The following is a 15,845-nucleotide window of genomic DNA, read 5'->3' on the forward strand; positions in this document are numbered from 1 at the left end:
TGTAGATGGCCGTAGGTGGTTCCATTTTACTGTTTACTAATTCGCGCCTCCGATCACACCACCACCACCACAGCATCCTTCACTGTTAGTGTGCGACGAACTGATGGCCCGACCACGATGCGGGGCTCTATGCATCCTGCTCGCCGTCGTTTTCGCTGCGGCAGCGGCGGAGGAAACAGACAACCAGTCCACGTACATTGTGCACGTCGCGCACAAGCACGCGCCGCTGCTGCCAGGCCGCGGCGGACTGCTAGCCACCGGAGCATACGGCTCGTTCCTGCGTGACCACATCCCCGTGCACATGTCCGTCCCGGCGCCAAGGGTGCTCTACTCCTACTCCCACGCGGCAACGGGCTTCGCGGCGCGCCTCACGGGACGCCAGGCTGCGCACCTAGCGGCCCAGCGTTCCGTCCTCGCCGTCGTCCCCGACGCGACGCTTCAGCTGCACACCACGCTGACGCCGTCCTTCCTCGGCCTCTCCTCTTCGTCCGGCTTGCTCCCGGCGTCCAATGGCGCCACGGACGTCGTCATTGGCGTCATGGACTCCAGCGTGTACCCCATCGACCGCGCCTCGTTCGCGGCGGACCCGTCGCTGCCGCCGCTTCCGCCTGGCAAGTTCCGAGGGAGCTGCGTCTCGGCTCCGTCGTTCAATGCCTCCGCGTACTGCAACGGCAAGCTGGTCGGCGCCAAGGCTTTCTACGAGGGTTACGAGCTTCAACTTGGTCGCCTGATCAACGAGACGGAGGAGTCGAGGTCGCCGCTCGACACCAACGGCCATGGCACGCACACCGCGTCCACAGCCGCCGGATCCGCCGTGGCGGACGCGGCCTTGTACGGCTACGCCAGAGGGAAAGCCGTCGGCATGGCCCCGGGCGCGCGCATCGCGTCCTACAAGGTGTGCTGGAAATACGGTTGCATGACCTCTGACGTCCTCGCCGCCTTTGACGAGGCTATCGCCGACGGGGTGGACGTCATCTCCACTTCGCTCGGCTCCACGGGCTCGGTAGAGCCGTTTGATATGGATATCATGGCCGTGGGCGCCTTCAGCACCGTCCGCAAGGGAATCCTAGTCTCGGCCTCCACGGGAAACTCCGGTCCCGGCGAGTCTACTGCCCGCAACGTCGCGCCGTGGTTGCTCACAGTCGGCGCGTCAACCGTCAACCGCCGGTTCGCAGCGGACGTGGTTCTCGGCAACGGCGATACATTCCCAGGCTCTTCCTTCTACGCCGGCCCCCCGCTTGGCGCAACCAAGGTACCGCTGATATACGGCCGGACCGTCGGCTCAAAGACCTGTGAAGCCGGGAAGCTGAACGCCAGCCTGGTCGCCGGGAAGATCGTTCTATGCGGCCCCGGCGTGAATTTCGAGCAAGGGGACGCTGTGAAACTCGCTGGCGGCGTGGGAGCCATCTTCACGAGCGCCAAGGAGTTGGGCGAGCAGGCGTTCGGCAGCCCCCAAATCCTCCCCGCTACAGCCGTCACCTTCGCCGCCGCCAAGAAGATTCAGAAATACATAAGCAAGAATGCATCCCCCATGGGGACGATCGTGTTCCAGGGCACCGTCATCGGCGGCCCGACACCTCCTTCCCCTAGAATGGCGTCCTTCTCGAGCCGCGGGCCAAACGTCCTCGCGCCGGAGATCCTCAAGCCGGACATCACTGCCCCCGGCGTGGAAATCCTCGCTGCTTGGACCGGCGCCAGCTCGCCTTCGGGCCTCGAGTGGGACACGAGGCGAGTGCAATACAACATCGTGTCAGGGACGTCCATGTCGTGCCCGCACGTGAGCGGCATCGCGGCGTTGCTCCGGCAGGCCAGGCCGGAGTGGAGCCCCGCCGCCATTAAGTCTGCGCTGATGACCACCGCGTACAACTTAGACAGCACCGGCGGTCTCATCGGCGACACGTCCACCGGCAAGGCGTCCACGCCGTTCGGGCGCGGGGCCGGACACGTGGACCCCAACCGCGCCGTCGACCCAGGCCTGGTGTACGACGCCGGCGCCGAGGACTACATCACCTTCCTCTGCGCGCTCGGCTACACCGATGATCAGGTAGCCATCTTCACGAGAGATGGACCGGCGACCAACTGCTGGGCGCACGCGGGCTCCTCCGTCGGGGACCTTAACTACCCGGCCTTCGCGGCGGTGTTCAGCTCGAAAAAACACAAGGTCATCACTCAGCGCCGTATGGTGCGCAACGTCGGCGGAAACACCGAGGCCACCTATAATGCCACGGTCACCAGTCCCGTCGGCGTGCGCGTCACGGTGAATCCGCCAAAGCTACGGTTCAACGTGACCAAAGAGACGCAGGAGTACGAAATCACCTTCAAGCGAGCCGCAGGGAGCATCAAGGAGGCCTACACTTTCGGGTCGATCGTGTGGAGCGACGGCGAGCACACGGTGACGAGCCCCATCGCAATAACTTGGCCGTCGACGAGCAAAATAGCGGATATATGATGTGTGGGTTGGTTTTGCAGTTGCTGGCTGGCGGTGTGTCCCCTCACTGCCCTAAAGTTGCAAAGATATGATGAACCACACATGAGAATACTACTATATATGTGAGATTTCAGAATTCACACCCTAGGAGAACCAAGCACTGACTTAACGGCCTGAGCTCGCCCACCCATGGTTCGAGTTGCAGGTGCGATATTCAGCCCAAGCTTCGCCACTGCCGCTTTGGTGGTGAAGTCAAGCTCTACACTAGTGGAAAATGGTGCTTTTGCACCGATTGGTAAGGGCCATATGCACCGGATGCCCAACCGGTGCAAATCATCCGGTGCAAAAGGCCCCCTCTTTTGCACCGGTTCAGTTGCGAACCGGTGCTAAATGGGCACCACGTGGCGGCTGTCGGGCGCCCGAGCGAGAGGACCTTTAGCACCGGTTCGTATTACGAACCGGTGCTAAAGGGTCTGCCGCGGCAGGAAAATGTCCCAAAACGCTGCCGCGGTAGAACCCCGCTACCGTAATTTTTTTCGAATTATTTTTCACTCCTTTTCTTTTTCCTTTTTTTTCAGAATTTCTATTATTTTAGTTATTTCACAAGTTTAGTATCTAACTACCCTTATCTCTAGTCTAATTACTTACTCGTGCTTAGACTTCCCGCTCGGTCACCCATCCTCCCACTACTCTAGCACTAGCACGCTTAACTTTCAAGTTCCTTTCCATCCCGTATCCAAGTGCTTCGCGCGCATGTATGTGATAGTAGTTGATGACCCACAAGTATAGGGGATCGCAACAGTCTTCGAGGGAAGTAAAACCCAATTTATTGATTCGACACAAGGGGAGACAAAGAACACTTGGAAGCCTTAACAGCGGAGTTGTCAATTCAGCTGCACCTGAAAACAGACTTGCTCGCAAGAGTTTATCGATGTAATGCTTTATAGCAAAGAGTGTAGTGAAATAACAAGCACGAGCAACAGAGACAGCAGTAGTGATTTTAGTAAACAGCAGGATTAAAATACTGTAGGCACGGGGACGGATGACGGGCGTTGCATGGATGAGAGAAACTCATGTAACAATCATAGCAGGGCATTTGCAGATAATAATAAAACGGTGTCCAAGTACAAAGCAATCAATAGGCATGTGTTCCATATATAGTCGTGCGTGCTCGCAATGAGAAACTTGCACAACATCTTTTGTCCTACCAGCCGGTGGCAGCCGGGCCTCAAGGGAAACTACTGGATATTAAGGTACTCCTTTTAATAGAGTACCAGAGCAAAGCATTAACACTCCGTGAACACATGTGATCCTCACATCACTACCATTCCCTCCGGTTGTCCCGATTTCTATCACTTCGGGGCCATCGGTTCCGGACAGCGACATGTGTATACAACTTATAGGTAAGACCATAAACAATGATTATCTTGATGAAACAATAACATGTTCAGATCTGAGATCATGGCACTCGGGCCCTATTGACAAGCATTAAGCATAACAAGTTGCAACAATATCATCAAAGTACCAATTACGGACACTAGGCACTATGCCCTAACAATCTTATGCTATTACATGACCAATCTCATCCAATCCCTACCATCCCCTTCGGCCTACAGCGGGGGAATTACTCACACATGGATGGGGGAAACATGGCTGGTTGATGTAGAGGCGTTGGCGGTGATGGCGGTGATGATCTCCTCCAATTCCCCGTCCCGGCGGAGTGCCAGAACGGAGACTTCTGGCTCCCGCGACGAAGTTTCGCGATGTGGCGGCGTTCTGGAGGGTTTCTGGCGACTTCGACTTTTTTCTGTGCGTTTTTAGGTCGAGGCCAATAAATAGTCCGAAGGAGGGCGTCGGAGGCCGGCCGAGGGGGCCACACCACATGGCCGCGCGGCCCCCCCTGGGCCGCGCCGCCCTATGGTGTGGGGCCCTCGGGCCTCCACCTGGTTTGTCCTTCTGGCTCCGTCGGTTCCGGGAAAATAGGGCCTTCTGCATAAATTCCGAGGATTTTCCCGAAAGTTGGATTTCTGCACAAAAACGAGACACCAGAACAGTTCTGCTGAAAACAGCGTTAGTCCGTGTTAGTTGCATCCAAAATACACAAATTAGAGGCAAAACAATAGCAAAAGTGTTCGGGAAAGTAGATACGTTTTGGACGTATCAACTCCCCCCAAGCTTAGCTTATTGCTTGTCCTCAAGCAATTCAGTTAACAACTGAGCGATAAAATAACTTTCACGAACACATTTGCTCATATGATGTATATATTCTCATGTTATGGCTAATACTTAAGCAGTTCATAATGAGATACATGCAAATAAGATCATCTAACAGCTATGTCAATCATGGAGAGGTACCAACAATTAATAATAAGCATCATGAATCATGTATATAAGCAGGATTGCAATGTTCATAAGAGAGTATGATAAAGTGGTATCTCGCTTGCCTGTGTTTGATTGGCAAAACATAAATGCCCGGGCACCTCTGGAGTTCATAGAAAGACTAGAAGTAGTGATTGTCAAAGATAAAAGCATCAAAGTTATACCACAATCAATCATATTTTGAGACAAGCATATTATACTAAGAATGACAGTTGTGCTCTCAAGATAGTGCTCAAAGAAATAATGGAGACACAACATAAAAGTAAAAGATTGACCCTTCGCAGAGGGAAGCAGGGATTAACATGCGCTAGAGCTTTTCATTTTTGAAATCAGGAGTAAAATTATTTTGAGAGGTGTTTGTTGTTGTCAACGAATGGTAATGGGTACACTAACTACCTCGCCAACCGGACTTCCAAGAGCGGCTCCCATGAATTATTGCATATTTATTTGGCACTCCTTCCAACCTTTCTTTCACAAACCATGGCTAACCGAATCCTTCGGGTGCCTGCCAACAATCTCATACCATGAAGGAGTGCCCCTTTTCTATTTTAGTTTTATTATGATGATGACACTCCCCCCAACCTTTGCTTACACAAGCCATGGCTAACCGAATCCTTCGGGTGCCGTCCAACAATCACAAACCATGGAGGAGTGTCTATTAAGTTAATTAATTCGGGACTGGGAATCCCATTGCCAGCTCTTTTTGCAAAATTATTGGATAAGCGGATGTGCCACTACTCCATATGAGAGTCCGTCAAAAGTAAATGACAAGGTTGAAAGCTAAACACCACATACTTCCTCATGAGCTATGAAACATAAACACAAATTGAGAAGCATTTTGAAGGTTTTAAAGGTAGCGCATGAGAATTTACTTGGAATGGTTTGAAATGCCATGCATAGGTATTTATGGTGGACACTCTGGAATAACTTGGTTTTCATGTGTTTGGAAGCACGAGCAGCGTTCCCGCTCAGTACAAGTGAAGGCTAGCAATAGACTAGGGAGCGACAAATCAAGAGAGCAAAGAATCGTCATAATCATGCTTGCGGCAAAATAAATTAACGGAGGCATAAAAGTGATACAAGAACTCTGAAGCAATATAGATCATCGAGGCTTAATTGACTTTTTGTTCAGTCATATGCATGCGTGAGCATGTGCCAAGTCGATATAAATGAATTATTCAGAGGAGGATACCACAATGTCATACTTACTTATGAATAAAACAATGCAAGCAAACATCCATGACATGCTACTCATATTAATAAATTGGAGTTAAACATGAGAGATCATAAACTACTAGACTTTCTCAAATAACATATACCTCACATGAACCAACTAAGCATGCTCACATGGATGAGTATATGTACAAAAATGAAAACAAATAGAGTTCATACCAGCCTCTCACCACAATCAGATTGTCGTAGATCGTCATTATTGCCTTTTCACTTGTGTAGCTTGGATAATATGAAATGAAAACCACGCTCCAGCCACCGAAGACCATTGAACTCATAAAGAACTTTACAAACCAAAGAAGAACAGCAAATATTTTTGGTGTTTTCGAATTTGAAACAAGAACAAAAGGAAACAAGCAAACAAAGCAAAATCTTTTTGGGTTTTCTTATAACAAACTAGCAACAGCAAATAAAGCGAAACAAATGCAAGAAACCAAAGCAAACAAATGGTGAAGAGAAAAAACAGAAATATTTTTGGTCTTTTTGTGTTTTGGGAAGGAAACAAAGCAAAAACAAGAAATAGCAAACTAAAAAGAAACACATGACAGCAGGATGACAGAAATCTGCCAAAACCTGACAGCAGTACAGAAATCGATTTTTACAAAAATCTTACGTTGCTCAGCTCGAAAAGTGTTCAACTAATGAAAGTTAGATAATAACCTGGGGAACCTGCACAAAAATTGGCAACTCAAAATAACGCTCTGGCTGTGCGCACGAATTTTTCTAGTAACAGTCTAGAATCTGTTTTCGGGCAGCACTTCCCCAAATATCATCTTCCTCTCATTAGAAAACCACTCAAACGAACAAAACAAGTATGTACAAGTATCCAGCAATCATAATATGCAAAGAATGAGTGATGCCGGTATACCTCCCCCCAAGCTTAGGCTTTTGGCCTAAACGGAGTTCAATCTCATCGATCCCATGAGGTAGTATCTCCGTAGTACGATGAAGATGGATCATCTTCCGGGTATGTGCTAGAAGAGGCACCCGGATACGTGACGGTGTAGTCATAAGAGGGCTCGGCGTCCTCGGAGTCATGCTGCTGGTGGAAGTCTTGTATCTTCATATGTTCATCCACCTCCTCCTTGGTGCACGACCATGATTGCCTGTCAATACTGAACAAACCTGGTTGGGGAAGAGGGATTTCCTTCTCATCCCCGTCAGAAAATAACATTCTATAGACCATATTATCTACAGTAGAATCAGCGGTAACAAAATGATGACTCTTCATAGCAGCAATATCAAGTTTCCTAGGGGCCAATGGCACATCATTAGGATCAAGAGGAAGCCTTAGATATGTTAAAACGCAGCGATGCAATAGTTCCTCCAAAAATAGGCCCCCGTTAGTCAAAGCGAGCAATAAGAGAACCAAGATGATAAGATGTCTGACCAGTAAGTGCAATATTCAAGAAAGCAAGATGGTAACTAGAAATATTGCTAGTGTTCTCCCTACCAAGAATGCTAGTAGCAATATAATATGCAAAATACTTAATGGCGGGGAGTTGAATGTTTCTTATCTCGCCACGCTGAATGGTGCGACAATCATCATCGGTAATCCCTCGATAAAGCTCCAACAAGTCCCGGGGGTTGTCATCAATCCTACTTGCTGTACCTACAGGGGCAATATCCAATGCACGACAAAAATCTTCCAATCTCATAGTAACAGGATTACCATATATCTTGAATGCAACTGTCGGCTCATATTGCTTGTTGTGGAACTTGAAGCTCTCGACGAAGATTTTGGTGAGCATGTAGTATTGCTCCCTTTCATCTCCCACATAGGTGGCTAAGCCCGCCCTGTTGACAATGGTGAAGAAATCCTCCAATATCCCTGCATTCCTCAGAAAATCATAGCATGGAAAAGACGAAGCATTAGGAGCCCCATTGTCCTCTTCGGGCGCGAAGCTAGGCGCGATAATATCCTCATTGTACGATCGCCTAATCCGGGTGGCGGCCCTAGAAGGCCTCCCGGTGCTGGTTGTTCCTTTCTTGAACAACTCTCCAAAGTTGAACTTCTTCATCTCTTCTCTGAAATTTTCAACAAGTGATATAAAATTTGGTTTGGTGACATATAATTTGAGGGAAACTACCATAGGAACTTGCTAGAGTACTAATCATGCATCAAAACTAGTTTCTACCACTTAGAACAAGCATGCAAGCTCACTAAACATGTTACCTACAGCAGCAAAATATTCAAGATATACTCAACCAAACAAAATTCTACTTGGATGGGTGGAGGAGTCACATACCAAGGAGCAAATGTGCCAAATTTCAGCAAGAAATCTGGGCTGAGCAAAGAGATCGAAAAATCTGGAGCTCTTGAGCAAAAACGCGAGTGAGAGGAACCTGGTACGAGTTTTTTCGGGAGAGAGAAGGTGCTGGGAGAAAGAGATGGCAAAGTGGGGCAAGGAGGGGCCCACACCACAGGGTGGCGCGCCCCCCTCCTTGGCCGCGCCGGCCTGTGGTGTGGCACCCTCTGGTGCCCCACAGGTCATCCTCTGGTGCTCCCAGGTGCCTCGTCGAAAAATAGGACCAACGGTATAATTTTTGTGAATTTTTGAAAACTTTGAAAAATGCACATTTCTGGGTATTTAATTTATTATTACTGGCCAGGAAAAATTTTGAAATCTCCAAATAACTAAGGAACCTTGCAAATTAAAAATGCTACAGCAAGTAAGACAAGTGGGGTGAGAAAGAGATGTTGTTTACCGCCTCTATGCATATAAAAAGTATTTGTTAACAAGGTTGATCAAGTCTTGCCACCAAATAAATTTTTCATAGCATAAGAAGAAATAAACCTCAAATCGATCATGTTACCTTGAATTGTATTGATATGGATCCAATCACGAGAGTTTGATATTCTTCTTTAGGCTCATATATAGGACAATCAATAGTTCCCACTTTGATAGTTCTCACATTAGAAATAGTATTAACTCCACACGCTTTCTCAATCCTCTTGGGAAAATAAACGGTATGCTCCCTATCATCAACATTGAAAGTAACCTTTCCTTTATTGCAATCAATAACACATGATTACTGCCGGTCCCTCAGACTGCAGTAGTCCAGCACGATGCGGGGCTCAAGCTCATCTGCCTCTATTATTAATTCGCGCCTCCGATCACACCACCACCACCACAGCATCCTTCACTGATAGTTTGCGACGAACCGACCACGTTGCGGGGCTCTATGTATCCTGCTCGCCGTCGTTTTCGCTGCGGCAGCGGCGGAGGAAACAGAGAAGCAGTCCTCATACATTGTGCACGTCGCGCACAAGCACGCGCCGCTGCTGCCAGGCCGCGGCGGACTGCTAGCCACCGGAGCGTAAGGCTCGCGTTCCTGCGTGACCACATCCCCGTGCACATGTCCGTCCCGGCGCCGAGGGTGCTCTACTCCTACTCCCACGCGGCGACGGGCTTCGCAGCGCGCCTCACGGGACGCCAGGCCGCACACCTAGCGTCCCAGCGTTCCGTCCTCGCCGTCGTCCCCGACGCGACGCTTCAGCTCCACACCACGCTGACGCCGTCTTTCCTCGGCCTCTCCTCTTCGTCCGGCTTGCTCCCGGCGTCCAACGGCGCCACGGACGTCGTCATCGGCGTCATGGACACCGGCGTGTACCCCATCGACCGGGCCTCATTCGCGGCGGACCCATCGGTGCCGCCACTTCCGCCTGGCAAGTTCAGAGGGAGCTGCATCTCAGCTCCGTCGTTCAATGCCTCCGCGTACTGCAACGGCAAGCTCGTCGGCGCCAAGGCCTTCTACGAGGGGTACGAGCTAGAACTTGGGCGTTCAATGAACGAGATGGAGGAGTCGAGGTCGCCGCTCGACACCAACGGCCATGGCACGCACACCGCGTCCACAGCCGCCGGATCCGCTGTGGCGGACGCGGCCTTGTACGGCTATGCCAGAGGGAAAGCCGTCGGCATGGCCCCGGGCGCGCGCATCGCGTCCTACAAGGTGTGCTGGAAATACGGGTGCATGACCTCTGACGTAGAAGAGCTAGCGCAGCGTGGAATAGATGCCATAGAACAAGTGGTATTCTTCCAAGGAAGACCCAATAAAAGAAAATAATAACTTTTTTAAACATAAGGCATTACGCCCAGCTTTAAATTAATAAAGCCACCAACGGCCAGAAAATAATAACTAGGCATGCTCATTATTTGGCACTACTGCAGAACAGAAAAGAAGTCAAAAAAGAAAAAAAAAAAAAAAAGCTTACCTTTGCTCTGGTTAAGGCAAATCATGCACATGTGGAGATCCTCAAGAAAAACTTGATGACACTTCCTACTATTGTAACTGAGCATCAAAGGGATCACAGACTCCAATGATAGACTTCTAGAGATTGCACGGCTATCTCCTTTGTGCTTAGGAATATCTGGACCTAATGTTATTTTGTTGTCGAACCCGAGGTGTGGCAAAGAAGAAGTGTGTATCCACTCAATCCATCGGTACACAACTTCTTCCCCCGGCATCTCTGCCCAAATGGTGTCAAGCATCTCACAGAGCTGAGAAACACTAGGCCCGTCCATCCATTTAGCGGTGACTGTAAAATATGGGGGGCTCTTTGCTTGGATAGGACTGCGGGAGCAAGCATGTCAATATTAGAGGGGGTAGGTGCTCAAAGCTGCAAGAATAGGAGAAGTCATCCCCTTTATCCTCCTCATGTTGTTCTATACAATCATCAGGACATCCTCTGTCTTCTCCAATTCTATTGACAGGAGAAAACCTAGCGCACACTTCAGCGGCATTTTGCAATTCGTACCGTATGTAAATCTGGAATTAAAGAAATTTTTTAAAAAAATCATCAGAACAAAGCTTTTATCACCCAGACAAAACACTGATGGACAGTATAAGTAACCTGAAAATGGCGGAGCGCTCCTTTGTTTTCTAGTACAGCGAGATCGTCCCCGTATATTGCCTCCAGTGCCATCATCTGTAGTGAAGATCAAATGAGGAAGCAAAAATTAGCCATGCTAGTATCGTGAAGTATCAAATTGTACAATGAAGCAACGCTGTTGGCAAACCCTGAAGCGACGCAGTTCGTAATTCCAAAAGCAACGCCATCACAACCTCAAAAAGTCATTTTTTTTCCTTTTTTTTACAGTATATGCGCAACTTATAAGGAAAATTAGCTAAACTTCGTTTCTTAGAAATTGAAATACGAGAATATCCCAGTTTTACAGTAAGTAATCTAATATCCACTCTATGCAGTTTTCAGCAGAACCTTCCAAAATAACAAATCAGACGCAGCGTCACGACCGTACGAATTGAGAAAATGCATTGCAACTTTTCGCTATAGCTCAGATCAAGATCATAGGTAAGATTAGTGATGAAAAATTCCAATTTTGATTTTGGTAGACCGACCTCGTCGTCCTGTCGCAGCAGGTTGTCCCGTATCTCATCTGCTTCTGCCTCGTTCTCGGCGCAAAGACGGAGTCCCGCGGCAGCCGCGGCCTCCTCCAGCCTCGAGTCCGCCTCAGCCGGCGCGACCCACGGGGAGTCGAGGTGGAGCTCGCCCTCCTCGGCGCCGCCATCAAAGGACACCGGTCCCGCCTCTGCCTCTGCGGCGCGCGATGAGGACGAGGAGGGCGCCTGGGATGACGGTTCCGGGGAGGCGTTGCGGTGGGGTTCGACCGCTCGCGAGGTCGCGGCGGCGACGGAAGCTGCTGCCATGGAGGGAGCTCGGAGTTGCCGTTGAGTCGGGGTCAGTCCCTGATTCGGGGGAGCGGTGTCGATGCTGTTTCGGTTTTTTCGGCCGATCGTCCCCCGTTGCGTTTGTGTAGGTTTCCTGGGCCCTGTTTGGATGTATACGCAATTATACTTTTAGGTTTGTACCGAGTTGAAAACAAATTCAGTTTGAAAAACTTTATAAAAAAACTCGTGGTACGAGTTTCAACGGCAAGCTATGTACACGGGCGCCAAGGAGTTGGGTGAGCTGGCCCCCAAATCTTACCCGCTACGCTACAGCTGTCACGTCCGCGATTGACTTGGTAATAATTGCGCGCGGGTTTCTTGACTTTCTTCCCACGTTTGTTCCGTTTCGGTGCAATCAAAAGAAAAGAAAAAGAGACTGCGTTACGAAAAATAGAGAAAGATGGTTGGGTTCAGCCGGCTGGTTCGCGCACGGCCGATCGATGCATGGAAGGCACTATTTGGATGCCGGCCTCCTTTTTCTTTTTCTTTGTTGAAGCGATACATTTTCGCGGAGTCCTACCACCCTCTCCTTTTTTTTTTCTTCTTCGCCCAAACAAATAAATAGCGCGTGCACTCAGAATCGGCAAACAGCGTGCGCGCTATTTAGCATCGCCCTGGTTCGGTCACTGTTTGCTATACTTCTTTTCTTTTCTTTTCTCCCGCAAATAATATCAAAGGAAAAAAAATAATAAGACGCGCTCTTTTGTTTCTTCGCTCGCTCCCTGCACGCTAAACCACAAAATCAAAGGAAAAAAATAACTACTTACTGTAAACACGGGCACGACGATACAGCGCACAGGTTCCCGTTTCCTTCCTTTTCATCCGTTTGCTTAATCCAATCAATTCATTATTATTATTATTCAATCAAGCTTGACGCTTTTCCCCGCGGGTTTGGTTTTTTACTCTGCGCCACCCAAACTTGCCTCTTTAACTGCGTCGATTGATTTTCAAACTCGCCCAAGTACGTGCACCCCAGCGGCAGCTACTACTCGACTCCATTTATGATGTTTCAATCATTTTCTTTCTTGATCCATCCATCGATTCCACCATCTGTACGCAACGAATTCCTGATTGAACCAAACCTATTTTTTCTCTTCCTCCATCCATTTGCAAACTTGCTTTGCTTCTTTCAATCGCACCACCCACTAGCCAAACCTGCTACAAAAACAAATCGTCCAAACATATACGTACTACTAAATAAGTGTTAATAAGAAACGCCCAGGAAATGGAGGATTTATTTTTTCAACCGAGTACTAATAAGGTTGCAAACCGAGTACATACTATCAATTACAATCTCTGAAATAAGACTCTACAGTACAAGACTTGAAGCACTAATCTTTCTACATAAACACGGCACCAACAGCATCATCTCCAAGAAGCAGCAGAGCCTCACTCTCACCCACGCCGTCTTGTACTTGAACACCATTAAACTTTCGCAAATCTGTACAGCTCTTCAAAACTACACTCTTCCGACAGATGGATACCATTAAAACAACAAAGGGCATGTTTCAACAAGCAAAGCTTCAGCAAAACATTATGCCAGCAACACTAAACATTTTGTATACATGCTGCTCACATGGTACGTGTATATGCATTCATTTTGCATTTAAAAAGCCGAAACACAACAGGAACAGATTTGCTACATAGTTGCATGATCACTACGACCAAATTCAACCAGATTCAGCCAAGGCGGGCATCCTAACATGACAGGCAAGGACAAACTGCCAACACATACAAGCTCTTCTTCACACGGACGGTCCATAAAAACACCAAAGGCCCATGTTGCAACTCCCAGCCAAATTGTGTACATTTCGATACGTGGTCAGATCAAAATCTTTCCATGCCATTAAATGGTTATACATCACTCTGATACAACAGCCTGACCTGATGCATGGCATGCCAATAAACACTTCAAATAATCATGTTCATGACATAGGCTCAATGGTAGGAACCAGTAACTTACCTAAACCCATGGGCATCGAAGAAGAACGCCTACGATGCCAGCGCAAGCCAGCAAGGGCGGAGGTGGACGTCGCTGATGACATTGAGCTTACCTCCCTTCTGCTCCCCTCCCCCTCCGATATGCTATGAACCTGAAAAATATGTAACCCATACATGCAGGCTTCCTCTGCTGCCTACAAATTCAGTTTATTCAACAGGAGAAAAGAAACAATTTTTTGGAAGCTAGAGATGTACATGAGACTCTAATCCAAGATGTCCACACAAGATTTGTCCAATCCACCTACTGCTCGAGCTGCTCAATAGCCGATTAGCATAAGTGAACTTCCTAACATAATAAAATTAACAAGCTACTAAATCGACCTCCTGGCACGCCAAAGCAATAACATAAACAGCTGATTGCACTACACTGTCCACTTCAATAAAAAACAAACTTTGATCTTTTTTTCACCAACCTAAAGTTTCAGCTAACTAATTAGAGCAATTGGTGAGGAAACTAGTATATTAAACAATTGAAATTAGTTGACTAAATAGCTGCAGATAAGGAACAGTTTGCTAACACACAAAAAATCCATGCTTAATTTACTAAACTGAAACAACTCAAATCTCCTTATAAATTGTTCAAAATGCATATTTCACAAATGTTAACATAGACCTGCTTTGCATCTATCTGCAACCCAAAACGTGGAAAGGAGCTCTATTTCTGCTCCAACAAAAATCAAGATCTTGGGTGTACAGCTAGATTGTTCTCAGTAGCAGGCAAAAAAAAATCGACCTTTGGTGGCCGTGGTGGTCCTCGGGGATGAGCGCGGACGCGTCCACATGCCGCACGGCCATGGCCTAATTGCCGTCGGCGTCCCGGCCAAACGTCGGCGAATCGGCGCACGGCAAGGAGTCGGGCTCCAACGGCCATGCGCGCGACGCGGTCCGGCGAGCAAGCCAACCGCGCCGACGAGTTGGGGCGCCGCCGCCTCTCTCGTCGCGGGAGGGGACAGAGCGGGAAGGGGAGCGGAGAGGAAAATGGTGGGTAGGCTTAGGGTTCGATTGAATTTTTTTCTGGTCTAATAAATCAACTCCAGCCGATGATCTTCCAATTTGCCATAGAAGGAAGCAGAACGGGCCTCCTTGCTGCAGGTTGGCCGAATTTGGCTATGTACCCCGGCCCACATTTTCTCTATTTTCGCCATTAGCTAGCTGATGCCTTGACAGCTTACATGCATACATGTCAGCCGGTTTGGAGTATGTAACTGGTTCTGGTTATCTTTTATTTGTTGTTGAAAAATTCTGATTTTTTTTCTTTCTTTCTTTCTCTCTCTAGCTAGCAAGGCCACTCATGCATACTCACTCTTTGTTCATGGATAATCCTTGTGATCAAATGTAACAACGGGTACATATGCTCTAGCTTCTACTTTTTTTCCTTTAGCAAATGCAATAACATCCACTAATAATATTTTCTTTCCATTTTTCCACTTTCACAAACGAATCAATCGTTTTTATTTTTCAAACACATAATTATTATCTTTTGACATCTATAGACCTCTTCTTGACGAAATTGGCATCGATGGGCGGAATGACTATCGGGCGCACTGCCTCGGGGGTGAGGTAGCGGTCTCAAAGCCTAGCATGTCACACTCAAAGGGGTTGTCTCACGACATGCTTGCATGCACTGTCTAGGCTCTTAGTCGGACCAGTCACGTGCATGTCCGGTCACGTGTACATGATGCACACAAACAAAGGACACCTAAGTATATACGCATGGCCAAATCTCCTGGTAGACCCCGCCGTTGAACCCACATTGTGATCATTTTAGTTTTGTTAATCTTGATCATCTAAATTTGATGATTGTCATGACCAGCAATGGAAAGTACTAGTATATATTTCATGGATCAGTACTAGTAAGTAGCAAGTGTCGTGCATGTGATTGATTCATTGGTTCTAGTACACTAGCTATCTTTTGGTGGCGGCGCGACGAATGGGTGGGGGTGGGAGTGGCAGGGAGCCAGACATGTGGGATTAAGTAGTGTGAGGAGCCGGGGAGGTGAGGAAGAGGATGTGGCGGCTTTTGTTGGTAGGTCATGTGGAAAAGTCGGCGTCCTGGCCCAATGGGCTACGTCGCTGGTATGTGTCAGCGGCGTCGCCTAGTGGGCCACGCCGCCCT

At 48.4% G+C, this 15,845-nt stretch overlaps 2 protein-coding genes and 1 pseudogene across 2 annotated transcripts; 2 read left to right on the forward strand and 1 right to left on the reverse strand.

Moving 5' to 3' along the window:
- The first annotated feature begins 219 nt into the window (after positions 1 to 219).
- Positions 220 to 2,556, forward strand: LOC127336596 (subtilisin-like protease SBT1.4). Its single transcript, XM_051363428.2, has one exon. It carries the CDS (start codon positions 302 to 304, stop codon positions 2,447 to 2,449), a length of 2,148 nt encoding a protein of 715 aa, XP_051219388.2. The 5' UTR covers positions 220 to 301; the 3' UTR covers positions 2,450 to 2,556.
- A 6,790-nt stretch (positions 2,557 to 9,346) lies between these two features.
- Positions 9,347 to 10,105, forward strand: LOC127329505 (subtilisin-like protease SBT1.4). The gene has a single exon (XM_071825069.1). The coding sequence runs from the start codon at positions 9,398 to 9,400 to the stop codon at positions 10,103 to 10,105; it is 708 nt and encodes a 235-aa protein (XP_071681170.1). The 5' UTR covers positions 9,347 to 9,397.
- A 72-nt stretch (positions 10,106 to 10,177) lies between these two features.
- On the reverse strand, positions 10,178 to 11,727 carry LOC139835088 (uncharacterized; annotated as a pseudogene).
- Positions 11,728 to 15,845: the final 4,118 nt, after the last annotated feature.

Source organism: Lolium perenne, chromosome 2 (assembly GCF_019359855.2).
Source record: "Lolium perenne isolate Kyuss_39 chromosome 2, Kyuss_2.0, whole genome shotgun sequence".
Taxonomy (NCBI): Eukaryota; Viridiplantae; Streptophyta; class Magnoliopsida; order Poales; family Poaceae; genus Lolium; species Lolium perenne.